This window comes from Emys orbicularis, chromosome 10 (genome assembly GCF_028017835.1).
Source record: "Emys orbicularis isolate rEmyOrb1 chromosome 10, rEmyOrb1.hap1, whole genome shotgun sequence".
In the NCBI taxonomy this organism is placed as follows: Eukaryota; Metazoa; Chordata; order Testudines; family Emydidae; genus Emys; species Emys orbicularis.
Window position 1 is genome coordinate 56,654,568 of NC_088692.1, and position 14,579 is coordinate 56,669,146.

Here is a 14,579-nt window from a genome sequence, read left to right on the forward strand (position 1 = left end):
AAGAAATAATTTTATACACGTGAAGTTAGAAAATAGTATTGCAGAATTACAGTATGTGACAAACAGCAGTGGTTAGATTTTTTTTGTCAACGATTTATGCAATAAAATTAGCCTTTCCGTGTTAGAAATATTTGCAAACAAGTTGTATTTTACTTAGTTGATGTGATCCGGGTTTCAGTCTATATATGTGAACTGCTTTCTGTATTTACTATATTTGCCCCACATGACAGGTCACCCAAGTCATATGATACTGTTTCTGTTCTGATTGAATGACTATTTACAGACAGAAAGCATCCTTTTTTGTTCATACATTAGATGAAAACAATCAGTTATTCATGGATATTGTGTGATCGAGACAAATCTTTCAAAAGAGCCACAAGATCATTGCTGGTAGAAAATCTCTTGCAAATAGGCATTTGCACTAAAATTTACATTTTTAACATCAGTGAACAGCCTTGTTACTAAAGGCCTCCCACTCTAGCGTTTGTAAGTAAGTGATTAAGAGCTGACCAGCACCAGCACAGCACAGCACAAATTGATGGATTTTGTTTGCAAGAATATTCAGGGTTGCTTTTTGCTATAACAGCCCAGCTCTAGCCACAAAGCATTAGGTTTAAGGGACACTAAATATAGTGATGTTGAAGAACACTGATTGTAGCTTGGAGCCTGCAATTCAACCAGTTAGCTGCAGAATAGGCAAAAACCAAGGTGGTAGCAGGGCAAGTTGACTCATTCTACACCCCACTACATTTATTGAAGTCACACTTTGGGTATTGTGCTGACCTAGTGTTCCTTAAACTACATTTCTGGACTGGAGGAACAGGGGTGAAATAATTCCTTTGTTTCCATGTCCATCCAGTCCCTGGGCTTCCACCTTGCAAAACTACACAATGCTGTCACACACGTTGCACTTTACCAACCTTCTCTACAGGTTGGCTCCAGTCTTCGACAGATCCGTGGATGTGATGTAAAGTGTATGCTCTGGTGTCACATTGAACGGGAGATGCCAAGTTCAGTTTATAGGGGTTTTACTGTGTGCTGAGTCCTCTTCGTACTCTGATTCTTTGGGGCACTGGGCATTCAAGCTCTAGAGCTGCTTAAGTTTAACTAACTTAAACTTCAATTATACTCCAATTGCACCAAAATAGAAAGTGGTCCTTCACAAAGCTTCTAACCAGTGGAAAAGGCAATGGATTACTCTATCTTCAGCTATACAGATCACAAATCAATTACCACAAGGCTCACACTACATGGATGAGCATGAAATCATAGTTTCAACAAGCACCAGGAACAGATATACCCATCTATCTTGCACAATATGCAAACCCCACCATGCTCTTGTCACTTCTGAATGGTAGATCTGACTCTCCGGTAACATCCACTGCCTCCATATAGGTTTAGACTAGCACAGTTTAACATCCCTACATGCCCAGTGTAATACAGCTATCGACTACAGTCACCAAAACTCACTTGTGCTTGACCAGCCATTTCAATACCAGCATCAAGGAACTCATCGAAGTCATCACTGAACTTGCCAGAGGCTGCAGCCAACTCTCCGCTTTGGCCCCGGGTAGCATGAACCACTTCCCCCGCCGACTGGTTCAGGTCAGCTGCAGCCTGATTCAGTTCACTTTGGGCTTCTTGGAAAGATTTAGAACTTGGAGGCAGCTTCAAGAGAAGACAACATGTGTCTTAGTGACCACAGAGACCAACCATTCAGACTAGCCCTTAATTACGCAGTTCAACACAATTCAAAACATTAAAGTAATGGCAGTGTGATCTCTGAACTTGACAATACTCTGCATAGATTCCATGGCCAAAAGGGACCACTGTGATAGTCTAGTTTGACATCCAGTACCTGGATTGTTAGGATTTCTTTTATTTCAGAGATGGCCCGAACCATAATCCTGTGTAACAACCATTCTGCTGGCTGGGCAGACTGTAGGTACTAAACTCTAAATGTCTTGCTCCGAAGTGCAGGACTCTGCCAGTTGAGCTCAAAGCCGGCAGTCCATTAACCAGGAGGAATAGCAGCTATCTTCAGGCTCAGTCACAGAAGGGAACAGACCCCCTCGGTCAGTGTTACTCTCAGGTCCCAGCAGCCCCTAAAACTTCAGGATTGTTCAATATATAAAACCAGTTATGATTTTTGGGGCTCAAATCCATTTCTGCTTTAGATATTGGCGGGTTAGGGTCAAGTAATTGATCCCCATCTCAGAGGAGACATGGAAATACTCTGATTTGTCCTTTCATTCTAAAATACTGGCAGCTGTAAACTAGTGTGATGGGGCAAGGACAGATGGCTACAGTAAAGTAGTGAGGAACACTACTTTGTTTAGCCCCAGGCTAAACAAATCCCTGGTACCATGGTAACCAAATGGCAGTCACTCCAGATTAATCAAGACACCTGGGGCCAATTAAGATCCTTCTAGAAGGCGGTGGAGATAGCTAGGTTGATTGGGACACCTGAAGCCAATCAAGGACTGGCTGGAACTAGTTAAAAGCCTCCCAGTTAGTCAGTGAGGTGCGGGTGTCAGGAGCTATAGAAGGGAGCTGTGCTGTTGGAGGAACAAAGCAGTACAAATCTATATCAGGTGCAAGGAAGGAGGCCCTGAGGTAATTGTGAAGAAGATATTGAGTGGGGGCTGCTGTGGGGAAGTGGCCCAGGGAATTGTACATGTCCTATTTCCAAAAAGTCAGCTTCTATAGCTGCTAATTTTAGGGTCCCTGGGCTGGAGCCCGGAGTAGAGGGTGGGCCCGGGCTTCCTCCTCCCCTCCCTGATTAATCACTGATACTGGGAGACAACAGAGACTGTGTGAGGGAGGGTTGCTTCTCCTCACCTCCCTTACTGGCTTATGATGAAATTGGCTCAGTGAGCTGTGACCCTTGCCTCTAGAGAGAGAAGGGCTATGTGGAGGGTCACAGTGAGCTTCTGAGGCTAGCAAAATCCGTCAGGAAACACAGGACCCACGAGTCAAGGACAGAACTTTGTCACACTAGGCACAAACTTTGGAGGCTCCGGTATTCCAAGGCATTATCCACTCCCCAAAATAAACTTCACAGAACAGATTTACAGTAACTGAACTGAAAATGAGTTCTCTGTAAGCTCAGAAGCTTCTCTCTTTCACCAACAGAAGTTGGGCCAATAAAAGATATTACCTCTCCCACCTTGTCTCTGTAATATCCTGGGACCAACATGGCTACAACACTGAAAATTACAGTAGCTGTGTTAGTATTAAATGGCTCCTAATTGTGTTGAGGTCTGAATTGACTATTGCATTCATGGAAGTACTTGACTGATTGTACTTGAATGTGCAATCCTCCATTCATCTGTGGAACAGGTGGAACTAGTAATGGAAGACCAAACGACAGAACACCCATATGCCTCAGGCAAGTTACAACTTTTGCCAGCTATGGTGACATTCAGGGTGGGAAATAGGGACATGACTTGTAATTTCATTTAAACAGATTCACCACAGATTTTTAGAAGGGATGCAACAGAAAAATAGTGACATTTTGATACAAAGCATCAGAAGGGAATATCCCCAGGTGGCAGGGATCATGGTTCTTATACTGACTCAAAAGGATCACTTCTAGGAAGAAAACAGATTGTATGTTTCAAGTGTCCACATCCATTCAAACATTGGTCCCTCTGCTGAGACTACAACAAAGGAGCGAATGTTAACCTAGGCAGGGTTAGCAATCTTTACAAGTCACAAACATGGAGACTTCCCAAAATCAACAGAAAAGCAGTTCAGGATAAAAAATGGCTACTATACAAGACTGACTTATAATCTAGAGTATATTGGCTATTAAATTGTGAGGAACCCAGGCCAGATTTTTACTTCTGAAACACCATTTAACATCAAAGATTTCTCACCGAATCAACAAGCAGTTTCTTGCTGGATTCTCCAATGCTCTTCAAGGCCACATCAACATCCTTTTGTCCAGGTAGACAATTCACACAGTTATTTAATGAGTGAGACACAGCTTTGGCCACCTGGAAATATACATACAGGCACAGGCAAAACAAATGAGAAATCCCAATGAGGAATAAGGTCCTATACCACAATAAAAACTAGCTAAAGGGCAGTGTGTTTTGGAATGTCTAAATCCTAATCCTGGTTTAACAATGACTCCTCCTCTGAGGCTGATCACTTAACCGCTCTCCCTCAGTTTTCCCATCTACAGGGGAAACTAGCCAACGAACCGGGTATTAGTTACAGAAAAGCTTTAAGTATTATTGTTCACACAAGCCTGCAGCAAGGCTGCCTGGGGGGAAAGGAGCAAATGGGGCGGTTTGCCCTGGGGCCCGTTTTAGAGTGCCCCAAACCAAACGGTGTTGCAACCTGGTGTGCAGGGTTGCAGTGCCCCTCAGGTTTGGCCTGGGAGACACTGAGATCTCACATGCTGAGTTGCAACACCACTCACTGAAATCCTCCCCCCACGATGAAGGGACTGCTGGGACAAACCTGAGAGGAGTTACGACCCTGCATGCCACGTCATAACACCTGAGGCATGGAGCCAGGGCCAGCCCCGTGGGACAGGAGTCAAGCTGCACCCCATAGTGATAATATTTTCGGAAGGATGGAGGGCCTGAGTTTCAGATATTTCCCCAGATTCCCTAAAACCTCTGTGCAACTCTGCCTCAAGGCACTATTACTTAAAACATGTCTCTCAAATTTTGATTTAAAAATAGTCAAACTCCCTCAGTCAACAGAAAAAGGACCTTTCGTTCCGATAACACGATAAGATCCAGTAATGCTGAAACACCACTTGTTTAGAAAGATGGATGTGTTACAAACACCGCAAGTCGACTCAGGACCCTTCATTTGGTAACATCAAATTTAATTACTTTTTCTATTTCACAATCAAGAGTATACTGCCCAAATAAGGCATGGGCTAAAGGCCTTATTCACATGCAGTAAGGTACAGCAGGCACATCACTGCAGCTCTTAAAAAGAAGCCTTTGTAAAGAGAATTACATTAACAGCATGTCTCCCAAAGGTGCCTAGAATATTACATTCCAGCACTGGCTGCATTACTAGTGCCCTGAGCTAAACATGAAGTCACTCTCTGCACTTTTTGTACAGCAGGTGCACTAGTCCAGGTTGCAACTTACCTGAGCTAACCTCTGCTGACTTTCTGCATCCCCAGGTGCAACCAGAGCCTGTTTTGCTTCCTGAATAAGCATAGCAGAGCCTTCCATGACATCCCTTGCAGAATCTAACATTGCATGTGCTGCCATTGGGTCAGTGGTGGATGCTGAAACGCCTCTTGCTGCCTGAGCCAAAGTCTTCAGAGCTTGAGCGGTCTCCCTGGCAGCAACCCCTACATTCAGATTTCATCAAATACTCGGTTAGTATCCTCTAAGGCGCAATGTGTATTCTTTTATGGCAGCTGAATTGCAAGGTAATGACTCCCTTTCTACAGAACATTGCAAACATTTTAAAATGAGTGTGTTTCAGATGTGAACACGTTTGAGAAATGACCACAGCAAAGCCATAAAATCAATATTATACCTACAAGAGCTCATTTCAGGGTGGTTCTAAATCACCAAACAGATCTTTTTTTATGGAGGGAGAAGAAGAAAAATTTAACAGTTTCAAGTTACTTCCAATTTAGCTAGTGAAAAAGTACAAGTCTTAGCTACCAGCGGTAACAAGTTCAAAAAAGACTAAATGACTTAGGAGTCTAAATCCTATTGGCTTTCAAGGAGACTTAGGGCCCTGAGAGTCTAAATCTCTTTGGAAAATGGGACTTAGGCTTTTGAAATTTTCACCAAAGCTGGATAGGGCACAAGCTGAAATTGAAGTATAAAAGCTACACAGAGGATTTCAAGGAGAAAGCAGCGCAGTAGCATAACTTAGTTTCATCATGCAGACAGTCATGTAGCAGACCTATGAAAACTGGCTTGTGTAGCCTGTCTGACCTAGACTCTCAATATGTTCACAGCCATGTTGCCAAGACCTGTGACCCTGCAAGGAGTGGAAGAAAGTAGCTATCTTGTGTTTAATTCAGCCCTTACTGAAATGCTATACAGTACTCTGGAACTGTTAAATGATCTTTATTAGCCCCCAGAGTAACAGAGGTAAAATCACTGTCTACACAGCAATGAACTGCATAACAACGCGCTCCATTTATGTACGTGGTCTTTTTCAGTTGCAGCACAGAGGTTAACTCTGTCATTCCTACAACAAAAATACTACAAAAAGGTTCCCATTCACTGCACCAGTCTGCTTTGTTACATCACTTGCTTTCCAATCTATAAATATTTAGACAGTTACACAGCTGGGATGTAGTGTCACAACTTAATGAATACAAATTACATGGCTGCCAATTAAAAGTGTATTAATGTTAACATGCTCAGTACTACAATTGCAGAAGTAAAGCAGGGTTAATTCTATGCACTGATCGGGTTTGCCACTGTTTCTAGTTTCCATCCCTCTCTTCAGTGACCTGCAATACAAATTTTGCCCTGGCCTATTCCTTACTTATAAGCCACAAATAACTCCTCAACTCTCCCCAGAAAAATCCTCTTTTTTCTACATTAGAAGCGTCAGGTTCTGAATTCTTTTTTCCTTCACTAGTTACTTCCCACTGTAATGGGAGTCAGGAGTCCTGTCTTCTAATCCCAGATTATCCACCCACCTGCTGTATGACTGTGTGCAAGTCACTTCACTTTTCTATGGCACCTTCCCCTTCCCTAATTATTCTGATTTGTTTATTTAACCTTTGACCTCCTCAGGGCAGGGACACTCATAGCACACAGATCAATAGGGTCCTGATCACTGCTGAGCCTGAGATGCAGCTACTGTCAGTCTCAATAAAAGGGAAAATGAGGAAGATGAGTTTTAATATTTATGGCTCCAACCCAGTCCTTTAAAGATCATGCCAAAGTCCTCCAAGAGGCAAGTCAGCACCTGAAATGTCGAATATAACAGCTGCGCAGATTTATAAAAGTGGGGGAGGGGTCATCACATATCATGCAGCAACAATAAAAAAAAAATGCCTGATGGTTCAGTCTTCATTTGGGGGCAGTGAGTTTCAGTCAAACAAAACAAGGGAAACTCGCAAATGAACTGAAGGACAAATATGAACTGCAGAGACTCTTCCACCAGTGGAATATAAAATTAGGATTAACAGTACCCAAGTGCTATGCAGTAAAAACAAAACACCCATAGACCACCACCTCAGCATTTGTTCAAGCACAAAAAGATTCTCATATTACCAAAGTTTGTATTAGATAGAAAGTACGGAAACAGATACTGAAGAGGACTTTCAACTACATAGGAATGCATTACTGGCTAGGATTTTCTAACCTAACAGCTATCTTATTGCTTGATTTTAAAAGAGCTACTAGATTTCAGCTTCAAGTATCAAGACTTCTGAATTTTCATTGGACATCCAATACTGACTACTGTATGACTATGTAAAATTTGTGTAATCTTAATCCAATTATATCCGGTTCAAATGAAAGCAACTGACATCTGTGTAGTCTTGATCCAATTACATCAAATTAAACAGTAATTGCCATAATGCTTATCAATAATATTTAAAAATATCCCATTTCAGCATTAACGTCAACACCTACTTAGAGAATTTTAAGGACTAATATTTGACGTCCATTTAAATGTACGCATCCTTTTCTAAAACAGAAATGTAAATACTTTTTAGAAACAGACCTTTTCAGTCCCTAAAATAATGCACACAAAACGCGAGCTGGAGTAACTGTGGAAAACCACATATGGAAAGATCGTGCATCCATGTCATCCACTGGCTTTATCCCTTACTATGCAAATCTGATGCATGAATTAGAGATACTAACTGCATGATACATGTAAATTCAGAACATGCAGTAAGGGGTGCACCATTTTAACCAACACAACTTGGGTGTGTTTTGGACCACAGAACATAAAAAACCCAAGTGCTTTCAACTATTCAATATGCACATCGCAGCATTTTCAGCTTAACTGGGGTCTCACAACACTAATCTCTAAACCACATGGCGTTTAATTGTACATTGAAGAGCTATCTCCTCCACAAAAAAGGTTTGGATTGCCTTTTTTTTTTTTTTTTTTTTTTTAATTAACAGAAGCCCCAACCTATATTGAATATACACAGCTAGACAGCAGCCTCTGCAACCTGGTATCTCCTTTTACAAAGTGTCTTATTTTCATTAGCAATTTCCAGTAACAGTACCTGTGTAGTGCTCATTGCCTTGAGCAGCGCAAGTCAACAGCTGGGCCATTGATGAACCAACAGCTTTAGAGGTACTTCCGAGGTCCTGCGCACATTTTTCCAGCTGTGAAAATATTCAAGAGATAACAGTCTTTGTTTAAACTGAATTAAAATACATTTTCCTTCCAAGAGCAATGGAAAGATTTCCCGTCCCCTCCCTCCCTCCATCCAAACTAGCATCCACCTCAGCTACTGAAACCTACACCTTGCTGCCCTGCATTAGTGAGTCTCAGACCCTGACTAGCATATTTTCATTGTACAAGTTGAATGAAATGAAGGTAGCAAATAGCAGGCACAATGAGAAGGAAATTAGAGCTTTAAAATTTAGTTCTAATAATTAGCAGTATAAATAATAACGTGTTTTTTAAGAACCTATTTTGCTCTCTAAGCCCAAGGTAAAAAAAATAAAAATCAAGTAAAGAGCTCTTGTGTATTTTTCATTACAATGCACTGGCTAAACAAAGGAAAGAAAGACCTTAAAAATCTTTATGACAGCATCCTTAAAAGCTGAATTTTTTTCTCAGTACTCTAGGGAAGAAGGCCCTGCCTCCAAAAGTTAATTCAGCCAGAGGATAGGCTTCTTATTGGCATAAGGAAGTTTCCTGGTGTCAGAGCTGGAACAATTTGTATAGTGGCGGTGCTCAGAGCCATTGAACCAAACTGTAACCCCTGTATACGATGGAAACAACTTCAAGCCCAGGGCTGCAGCAGCGCTCCTAGCACCTCTACTTCCAGCACCTCTGCATAGTGTTGGGAATGGATTTTGGAAGAATATCTGTGTAAAACGCCATTGGAATGAGCATCAGCCAATCATGTGACTGACTCCTTTTACCAGTGACACCTTAAAACTGAATTTTAACAACAGCTCACTCAAGTTATGGGACAGAATTCCTAAATGATGACCATGCTAAGCCTCTTCTGCCCCACCAGTTACCGTTTCTCCTGGGAGTGGTTTTAACTGTCCATCTACAGCGGCCATCTTAGCATCTTGCAGTTCATTTCTGAGTGTTTGGACTGTGTTCAAAGCAGAGTCAATTTCCATAGGGCCACATGCTTCATGAGCCTATCCAGAAAATAGACAAACAGAAACCGTTAGGATCATTAAGCAACTGTCCTACCACCAAAAACGGGAAGATTCATCAGTGATCATGTCTTGGAAGATTATCTGTTTCTGAAGAGACTATGCAGACACCAAAGGTCATCTTGGCATGCTGCATATCTTGGATACAAAACTACTGCACAACATACTTAGCATGCCAGCAGAGGAATTCATTGTCCAGAGCCACAAAGGGAACTGAGACATATTTAGCACCGTTCAATTTCATTTTAGGTGATTAACTCACAATCAATAAAGCTAAAAGAACAGCAATGAATACAGACTTCCAAATGACATTTCCTACTGCACACAAGCTTTTACAAAATCAGGTGTTGTAAGCCACAGTTAACCTCTAACTGCTCAAAAGGGACATTGACCCACCTTTTGGGAGGCAGTTCTTAGTTCAGCTAAGCTGGTTGCAAGGTTCTTGGCACACTGACTTAGCTGCATTGCTGCGGCTTGGTCACTTACAGTAGGTACTGCAGCTTTGGCGGATGCCACCATCTTACTTCCAGGCTATTTAAAGATTAAAGAAGAATGCGTTGTGATTCATCAGCTCACGCCTATAACCTTGTATAAATGCTTCCAATATGAAACTAGGTCTAGAACTGACAGAACACTTAGGACACTAAGTTTTGCCATTATTTGCCATTACCACTGTTTAGGCTGGCAGCCACCTGACTACTAGGACCACTGCAAATGCATCCAGTTTTACCTATGCTTTGTCCCTATCCAATCCTGATTCGTGTATTCACATGTTGTGCCTTGTCATAATCCTGAGCAGTGGGATCTCTGCAGCAGCCACTGTTTTTGCTTTATTTATTTGCACAGTGCCTAGCTCAATGGGTACCAATGTCTGACTGGAGCCTCTAAGTGGCTCCTGTAATATAAATAAATAAATAAATAATAGGGAGTTTAAATATTTAAACAGAACAGTTTACCAGTTGTGCATATGTTTACACAGACATACATGGACAATATACATGGTACATTTGTAATTTCTTGCAACATTTCTGAATATTTAATGTTTTTCTTCTCAATATTAGTAAACAGAAAAAAAATCAGTTAAGTAATAAACCAGCACAGGATCTGCGGATAACACATCTTGCTTACCTTCCAATACTATGTCATCTCCATGGGCCCCAAGTACTTAAACAGACAAGGTGAGTAGTCCTAGTGACTTCAATGGGACCATATGGGTGAGCAACTGTGACAGGGTGCTCCAGTGCTGCATGGAGTACTTTAATGACAAATTAGTCAGAACAGAAAGGGGATAATTGCCCTAATTAAATCATGGCAGGTCAGGTGAGGCTGATTAGGTCTGGCACCAATCAGGCCAAGCACACAGAAAAACAGCTCCTGAGCTTGAGTGGAGGCAGTTTTAAACACAGGAAGCTGGCGGACTTGATTTGTCATTCTGGGCTTTGTTCTTTTCCTTTGTGCTTTGGAATGTGTTCAGGGAAGGAAAATAAAATGTGCAGTTCTCAAAAGAGAAAAGCACCTGTGATTTCTGATTTTATGCAAGCCAGACCACAGCTCGAGACAGTCCTGTGACAGCAACATGAGTAGAATTAGACTCAATGCCTTATTTCACTTTTAATACCCCACCAAGTGGTGACAGTGACCACTGAAAAGATTCACTTCTTCCCCATAAGACAGAAGGGAGTGCCTGACAAATCTGAAAAATTTATAACATTTCAGTATACAGAGCTTCCTGATTTTATTTTAAGTGCCAATAATAGTTCCAACATTTATCTTGAAGCAACAGCTGGCCCTTTGTTATTAACACCACCCTTTATCTTTTGTTCGGTGTTTGGAAGGAAGCATAGACTATTGCTCATCACCTGGGTTCTCCTCAAAACCTTGATTAAGTTAGATCACTTCTGTGTCTCAGAAAGCCATCTGAAAAGCAGGGGTGACACTTCCTCCTCCTTATAAAGGGCTTGAGAACTCCAGATGAAACACTGTGGCTGTATCTAAACTAAGGAACTGTACAATGATGGTATATCCAGCTCCAGCGGAATGTGTAAGAGCTCTAGTTCAGGCAAGGTTCCAGACACTCATGGCATTTTCACTGCCTTGCCAATTGAGCCTCCTTTTCAGTAGCCAGTCTCAGCGCAAAGTGTATCACATTTTCACACTTTCAAGGAAAGCTGAACAGACAGTAGCCTGTGTTACCTGCGGCTCAAACTCAGGGCAGTTGTGGCAACACCTATTGCCCCAGTGACAAACTAAGTTCTCCTCACCACAATCAATGACTAAACACAGAGCTCTCAATTTGTCCTTCCAATGTGACATGCAAATTTCTCACTCCACAAAGTGAAGACAATTCAAGACCCACAAGGTGCTCCTGAGGGAAAAAAAAATCTCCTGAATTTCCTTGATTCAGTTTACCTGAAGGAAGTTCTGGCTGGAATTTATCAGAGCAAGCTGAGCACTGAGGTCTTCTGCCTGAGCCTGGCTTCCCCTCACACCCTGCACCAGCTGAGGAATGTGGTCAGCAACATTCTGTCGGCAACAAAGGAGCAAGTTTTAATTGTTAAATTTAAAAACTCATTCAGTACTAAACAAAGCCTCACATCCTATGGAAGAGACCTACAGAATTTAAAAGGGATGATACCAATATGATTCTGTAGACAATAAGTTAGGATTTCACAGAACTTAATAAATCTGAGATTGACTGTTTAGGAGAGTTCCTACAGTATTTGAAGAACTTGACTCTTCCTATAGAATTCTATAAGTTAGTTTATAAAGGAAGGTTAAGACTTTTCTGTAACAAAAAAGGTTCATCAGAGATATTTTCACTGACTCAGGAATGTTTTGTTTTGGACATTTAAACTACTGTTTTACACTCCAAATTGCTTAGTTGTGTAGATCTTTCAAGCACCCTTCTTGCTTCAAGAAAACTTTAACTCTCTCCTTTGGTACTCACCTTACTTTTATCTGACTTCCAATAAGATGTTTATAGTATGGTTGTAATGTTCTGAAAATGTATATTGTTAAAAATGTATTCTCACTCCTATTCAAATGTCAACTCGTGTTCACATGATTTATCTCCAATACAGTCTCCAAAAATGTTTTCCTAAAATTGAGGTATTCTACTTCAGGAAGAAACTTCAAAAGAGGATTTTAACTGCTGTATAATAAATCAATGTCAAAGCTAAACTTGAATCAACAGCAGTCAACACATAGAAATGCAAAAGGCAGTTTATCCTATTGAAAAAAATATCATCTACCTACCAGACAACTTTTGTATGCCCCGCCCTTTGAGATATGTTCAAGCTACTTCTTTTATTTACCAAATTTTCAAAAACTCTAATGTGGAAGGTAATATACTTAATAGCCAATTGGTAAGTGTTAATGTCTTTTTCTGGGATCTTTGACTTGAAAATGTATGTCTATTATAGTGGCGGTGTTCCTGACTTCTGCATAGCTTCTCCCAGTAGAAGAATAGGCTCTTTTGCACTCCACTTGATTTCTTATTTCTCTAGGGGCCTTGAAGCAACATTATTCACAAGCACAAATTAGTCTGCCAGCTGTAGCTAAACCACAAAAGAACAGTCTCTTGTCAAGCGACTTACTCTGCGCTCTGGCTTACAATCAGGAAAATGTGAGAGCGTCTCCATGTGCTTACCTCTGGCAGATCACAGCTCTGTGCTCTCAGCAACCTACTCGTCAGTGAATCTGGAATCCCATAACCCAACACTATGGTCTCATTACAATTTGGTTTGGAAAGGGAATTTAAGGGCATAGGCTGCATGTAGGGTGACAAGGTGAACCTGGGTCACAGTATCAAGCTGCTATCCATGTTGTCTCGGTACACTAGGGAAGGATTTCTTCTCATTACACCACAAGCCACTAGCCTTGCTTTATAGTGTGTTAAAATAGAGCATTCAGAAATTTCACTAGTAGTCGTCACCCCAGTCCAGTTTCATTACTATTCATCATTTCCATATCATCTCTCGTGAACATGGTGCTTTACACACGGGTAGAAGGTGCTCAAGGTGATTACAATCTAAATTAGACAAGTCAGGTCCATGGACCAAGGAAAGGGAAGGAAAGTACTGCTCTTGGGCAGCTGCACTCTGCACTGCGATACAACCTCCTTACCTGTACTGGAGCACCCCCAGAGAACAGAGACATATCTTCCCTTCCCCACCTGTACAATATTCACTGGATACCAACTCAGACCATAAAGAGCAGTCTGCCAGTTGGCCTACATGATACCACACAGCCACTTATCTGGCATGAAGTTAAATCTCTTGTAATGCACAACAGAAAAGCACAAGTTGACAGCCACAAGTGATAATTCCTCATATTCATGAGATCTGTATAAGAATTTCCACCACACAAACCTCCCCCTGAACAGCCTTCAGGGAGGCGATATACACATATTGTGATTAGCAGCCACACTCAGTTCAAGAAGCATGACACAGATACCAATTACTAATAGGGTAGAAGATCTGTATTTCTGCTGTGTCAAGTGATGCTAGGGGCACAGCTAATAAACACCAGCCACTGGCCATGAGTGTTACACCTAATTCCACTGGTCACCACAAAGGGACAACGTCTCCTATTTCTCTAGTCAGGATCAATTAAGACCTGAAACAAAAAAGAGGTAAGGCCTAATTAAGTTCCTGTTGGCTTTGTATCTGTCCCCTGAGTACTACTACTGAGTACACTACTTCAAGCAATGCTCCTTAGACAGCTCTGGAAAAGCATACAGACTCTGAAGGCGATTCACCATGGGGTGGTTCCTACACAGTGAACTGGCTGTGAAGGCTTCCTGTCAGTTCACTACTCTTTCAGTGCAAGGCAACCCCGAAAGTAATCCAGTTTATAATCAAATTTAACACCTCTCTGCCTGATGTACTCTGCATGTAGGGTATTGCTGATTTATCTGCAGCATACAACCCAAGAAATATGCCACATTTGCAGCAGGTTTGCATTTTGGAGATATTTGCAAAAAATATTCACATCCGCTCATCCTCTGTAATAGGTACTGCCTAAACATTTGTAAAAGGCATCTACATTAGACAAGGCACACTGCAGCCTTGCACACATTCTAAAACAACATTTCCCTGACTTTAACAGATGATAACTAACTGTGGGCAACAAAACAGGAAAAAAGCATTCTTAGAAGTAAATGCAGTGTTATATTTGGTACAGCAACGGAACAAGAATCAAATGCTTTGGAGTCAGACTGACACAGGCAACTTAAGAATTCCTGTCCAAAGGCAC

The 14,579-nt window shown here is 41.5% G+C and overlaps 1 protein-coding gene across 1 annotated transcript in view; it reads right to left on the minus strand.

Moving 5' to 3' along the window:
- TLN2 (talin 2) overlaps positions 1–14,579 on the minus strand; it is a 178,162-nt gene that overhangs the window by 100,440 nt on the left and 63,143 nt on the right. The window contains exons 22-28 of the mRNA XM_065411565.1: positions 11,733–11,846; positions 9,720–9,854; positions 9,177–9,305; positions 8,204–8,306; positions 5,124–5,332; positions 3,882–4,001; positions 1,471–1,668 (exon numbers count right to left, since the gene is read on the minus strand). Coding sequence (XP_065267637.1) covers positions 1,471–1,668; positions 3,882–4,001; positions 5,124–5,332; positions 8,204–8,306; positions 9,177–9,305; positions 9,720–9,854; positions 11,733–11,846 — 1,008 coding nt within the window. The remainder of the gene's footprint in view (positions 1–1,470; positions 1,669–3,881; positions 4,002–5,123; positions 5,333–8,203; positions 8,307–9,176; positions 9,306–9,719; positions 9,855–11,732; positions 11,847–14,579) is intronic.